Raw genomic sequence first — 5417 nt, 5'->3', positions numbered from 1 at the left:
AACACATGCATACACACACTTTGCACATACTGCACATACACAAACATTGCACAAACGTAGATGCACTGCACACATATTGCACACACACAACACATGAATACACACACTTCGCACATACTGCACATACACAAACATTGCACAAACATAGATGCACTGCACACATATTGCACACGCACAACACATGCATACACACACTTTGCACATACTGCACATACACAAACATTGCACAAATGTACATGCACTGCACACATATTGCACACGCACAACACATGCATACACACATTTTGCACATACTGCACATACACAAACATTGCACACACGTGCATGCACCGTACACATATTGCACACGCAGTGCACACATTTTACATACTGCACACACACATTGCACATACTGCACACACACACACACATTGCACATATATATTCACACTGCGCACATGTACACACGCACTGCACACACATTGCACATACACACACTTCATATTAATTAAATCATTTCACCGAACAAAAGTTTTGAAATTGAATTAATCAATTCTTTCAAATTTAAATCCGTAGATTTTTAAGTCCAATTAAGTCATAATTTTATGTACCAAACGGATCCTAATTAATTTCAAAATTTAACAAAACTTCATATATTTTGACAAATTTTTCAGTCCAATAATTGAATTGGTTACGGTATCATTCATGTTTATTGTTAAATTAAAAATATTTATCGATGTCCATCAGTAGGCCTGTCAAAATGGATATCGGGTATTGGATGCCCAATATCTATACCCGAAACCCGATTTTTGGGGTATCGGATCGAATCGGGTAGTGGGAATTTTGGATAATCGGATATCGGATTACCCGATACCCGATCGGGTATACCCGAATTATCCGATTTATTTTTAAAATTAATAAATTTTATTTTTTATTATAATTAAATATAATTTAATTTCTTAATTATAAGTGGATGGATGAAAGATGTTAATATGTAATTTAATTTCTTATTGTGGATGAATGAAAGATGTAATTTATTTTAATTACTTAATTTAATTTCTTATTTTGGAGGGATGAAATATGAAAATTGTAATTTAATTTTTTAATTAAATGTGGATGGATGAAGATGATAATATGTAATTTAATTTCTTATTGTGGATGGATGAAAAATGTTAATATGTTATAACTTATGAATTTTGTATTTCTTAAAGTTTAGAGTTATTTTTTCTAAAATTCCATCTATTACAAGAATTTGTATTTCTAAAATTCTTTAGTAATTTTCTCTTAAATTCGAACTAATACAAAAAATTTGTATTTCTAAAAGTTTGAAGTTATTTTCCCTTGAATTACTACTTCAACTTTGTATTAAATTCGAACTAAATAGTATATTAAATAAACTCTAAAAATTGTAGTTAATTTTAAAAAAAATCAAAAATCAAAAATTAAAAATTAAAAATTAAAATCACAATCGGGACTGGATACTCGATTTTCGGGACTGGATACCCGAGTCGGGTATCCGAAATCAAATTCGGGTCGGGTATCAGGTATTAAATTTCGAGAATTTCGGGATTGGTACCCGAAAATTTCGGATCGGATATCCGTAGGTACCAAAAAATGTGACACTTATACTTTCGCCGATCTAAAACTTGAATAAAAAAGAACTAAAATTAAGTGACCTCTAACGTTAATTTTTTACCAAACACGGTGAAGTATCATTGTCCACATCTTATGATAATAGTTTAAATTTTTATGAAGAAAATAAAATGAAGAAATATACTTTTATTATAAATGGAAGGTGTAGTAATTTTGTAATGATGCTCTTCACCAAAAAATCACAACTATCAATTTCGCGGCTTCTTTAGTTTATAAGTCAGAATAATTTGAGTGAATAAAACATCCCGCTTTTCCTTTAATATTTCCGTTACGTGAGTATATAACTGAAAACATTAATCAACAGTCCAGTATAAATAATTATGAAAAAACTTGAAATGTTAATGTCTGATAGAGACGATATACCTAGCTTAAAATAAATAAAAACTGTTAAATTAATATATTTCTACATCACGTTTCGATTTTGCAGGAAAAAAATTATTGCAGGATAACTAAAAAAGTCGAAAATTTGTAATCTGTGTTTCAAATTGTGAAGAGTATGAATTGAATCATCCAAACTTAGAATTATGTCTTATGATTTACTCCCTCCGTCCCCGAATACTTGACACAATTTGCCATTTCGGTCCGTCCCCGAATACTTGACACAATTTGACTTACTAAATATGGACACTAAATATGCCCCTCCTTGTTCATTGAATTTACACATTTATGCCATTATACTCACCATTCTCATTCTCCATCCCTTACATTTATAAATAGTGTAGGACCCAAACTCCACTACACACCTTCATTTAATACAAAGTCAACCACTTTCTTAATTCTCGTGCTGGGTCAAACTGTGTCAAGTATTCGGGTACGGTGGGAGTAATTACCACGACTATTCTACGTTAGTGAGCACTAAGAGTGGGAATACGGGTATTTGTGGATATCCGATCCGGAAAAACCGGGTATCCAAACCTGAAAATCATCTAAAATGTCCACCCGATATTCGACCCAATATATTTTCGGATAATCAATTACCCGCCCCGGGTATCCAAACCCGACGAATCGGGTACCCAAATACCCGACTCTTTACATGTGTTAATAACTAATAAAAAAATTCAAATTATAATTATATTTATATTACTATAGAAAATATTTAAATAGACTAATATCTTTATTGTTCATTTATTGTGTAGTATAAAAGTATAAAAAATGGGTTACTTTTATTTTAGTGTACACGATTATATTTATGAGGATTGGTAATGTAAGTAAAACAGTAAAAGTTATGCATTTAATTAAAATATAGAGGCAGTGACCTAGAGTAAGAGAGATTGACTTATTTATACTATAAGTTTAGAGAAAGTTATAATTAGTAAATAAATTAGTCCGGCACTTGAAGCCCGAACTGACTAAACCTAACTTATAAAAATACTTAAAATAATAAATGGGTATTCGGGTAATTCCCAATATGCATTCGGGTTACCCAATACCCAAATTATCTTAAATTTCAATATCCAATCCCATACCCAATCCCACAAAAGTTGATATTGGATACCCAATACCCGACAGGTATTATGTCGGATACGAGTAAACCCAATACCCGATATCCGTATTCTCACCCCTAGTGGGCACTATTTCACCAAATTCGTGATGGCGCTAAACTAAATTAATGCTAAGGTTTAAATATGGATTGTCAGCATTTAAACACAGTCATAAACACCTCCCCCACCTACATAAATTTAAATGGTCTCAAAATTTAGTTGAGCAGCTTTAAAAGTTTGATTTATAGTATTCCATTTCAAACAACAAATTTTTGACATAGAGCTGTGGTGCCATTTGGCTATTCTGATTAAAGCAGATATTATGAAATTTAGGTGCTTTGCGTTTGCAAGATTGTTCTCCAGACTAAATTTGTAGCGTCTTTGATTCACGAGATTTAATCTTCCAATTCAATTATATATAAATAATTATAGGATAATTAGTCATAGTTAACTCCATATAATTAAAATAATCTCACCACCCAATTCTTAATTATATTTTGATATTATTTTATCTAGAAAACCGAACACCATCTTTATAGTCAGTATACAGTTGATTTACAATTAAATAAACATTAGAGAAGAAAAAAAAAATCTCCGGAACATGTCGCAGAAATGTATCACAGCTAATGAAAGTGTGATCGATTATCATAATCGAGCTAATTAATTTGAATGAAAAAAGGTTAAAAAATATCTAGAAGTGTGGAAAACCTCTAGCCAGAGCGTTGGCGTTTACGAAGAATCCCACGAGATCTCGCCGGTAAGGCAGATACGATTTCTTCCTATCGACTTCATTCACCGCTCTGTTCCTCACATACAGCGCTTCGTGCGCCGAACGCGCCGCCGCACCGGCACCGGATCCAGAGCTATTGCTGCATTTTCCTTTCAATTTCTTCGGAATTTCCGCTGGCAATTTCTCGTCTCTGTTCTTCGGCGTCAGGAATACCAGACTCTCCTTGCCGTCGCTCTTGCTCCGCCGCATCAGATCTCGAAACTTCCACCGCGTCGACGCGGATCCGGTGGATCTGCTCTTCCTACACCGCATCGGCGACGGCAGATCGGGCGGATTCGGGCGCCAGACGCTGTACGTGCCGGCGGGGACGCTCTCCACCTCGTCGGCTTCCGACGACGAGCACGACGGAGGATTGTTTTCGTTTCCGCCGCGGCGATCTTCGAGGAGGAGCTGACTCAGCGGAACTTTAATACTCGATTCGCACTGATCGTCTCCGTCTTCGCCTCCGCCGCCGTCGCGGAGAAGGAGATCGCGGTTGAAGACCGGATAGATCGGGCCGTCGTAGACGAAATCCTCAGCGGAGAACTCCTTATCCTCGCGCACCAGAGAGAATTCGAAATCGTCGTCGTCTTCGATGTCGTCTCCGCTCTTCTCGGCGGCGATTTGCACGGCGATTTCGGCTAATCTGTCAGTTGAATAGCTGTTAAAGCTAGGGCTCGTATAAGCATCTTCTCTAATGCTTCTTAGCCTATCCATTGCAGAAATAACTGTGTGTGTTTGAGAGAGAATGGGAGAGGGAGAGGGAGAGTGGTGGCGGAGACGAGTCTGGTTATGCAGATGTTTATATATGCGGCGGAGTAGGGCGTTGCAGAAGGAATCTCAAATTAATAAATCATGTTTGTAGTTTACCAATAAGAAAGCTGACTTTCCAGTGGAAACTTCCTATATTAAAAAATAATAATCCCTCCGTCTTATTTGAGTTCAGCACGGGTTTTACGTTTTATTTGAGTTCGGTACGAGTTTTAAGAAATACTCCCTTTGTTCTATAGTAATGGAGGCAAAACTTTTCGGCACGGAGATTAAGAAAAATTGTGTCAGGTGAATTAAGTAAAGAGAAAATAAAGTGAAAAATGAAAAAGGTAGAGAGATAAAGATAGAAAAAAGTAAGAGAGAGTAAAATAAGTGTGGAAAAATGTGTTGATTTTTTACTAAAAAGAGAAATGACTAATGACTCTATTACTATGGAACGGACGGAAATGGAAAAATGCCCCTATTACTATGGAACGGAGAGAGTACAAAGGAAAGTTGGTGAAAAAAGATATTGGAACGTGAGTTCTACTTTTATATATTACTTTTATAATAAAATTTGAGTGGAAAAAAGTTATAGTGGAATGTGGGGCCTATTACCATTTATGGAATATTCCAACCAAGATTTCTAAAGTGAGACATCCAAAAGTGGTAAACCGGGACTCCTAAGTTGAACGGAGCGAGTATGCTCATTACTCCTTCTATCCGCTATTAGGAGTTTCTTTCGTACGAGTTTTAAGAAATACTCCCTTTGTTCCAAAGTAATT

At 35.6% G+C, this 5417-nt stretch overlaps 1 protein-coding gene across 1 annotated transcript; it reads right to left on the bottom strand.

Annotated features, from left to right (window-relative positions):
- Nucleotides 1-3693: 3693 nt before the first annotated feature.
- On the bottom strand, nucleotides 3694-4747 carry LOC125187707 (uncharacterized). Its single transcript, XM_048084339.2, has one exon. The coding sequence runs from the start codon at nucleotides 4597-4599 to the stop codon at nucleotides 3805-3807; it is 795 nt and encodes a 264-aa protein (XP_047940296.1). The 5' UTR covers nucleotides 4600-4747; the 3' UTR covers nucleotides 3694-3804.
- Between the last annotated feature and the right edge of the window lie 670 nt (nucleotides 4748-5417).

This window comes from Salvia hispanica, chromosome 2 (assembly GCF_029641045.1).
Source record: "Salvia hispanica isolate PSC_SH4W2 chromosome 2, Shi_PSC_v1, whole genome shotgun sequence".
In the NCBI taxonomy this organism is placed as follows: domain Eukaryota; kingdom Viridiplantae; phylum Streptophyta; class Magnoliopsida; order Lamiales; family Lamiaceae; genus Salvia; species Salvia hispanica.
The sequence above is the reverse complement of the archived record's forward strand: the minus strand, read 5'-3'. Positions and strand labels throughout refer to the sequence as shown.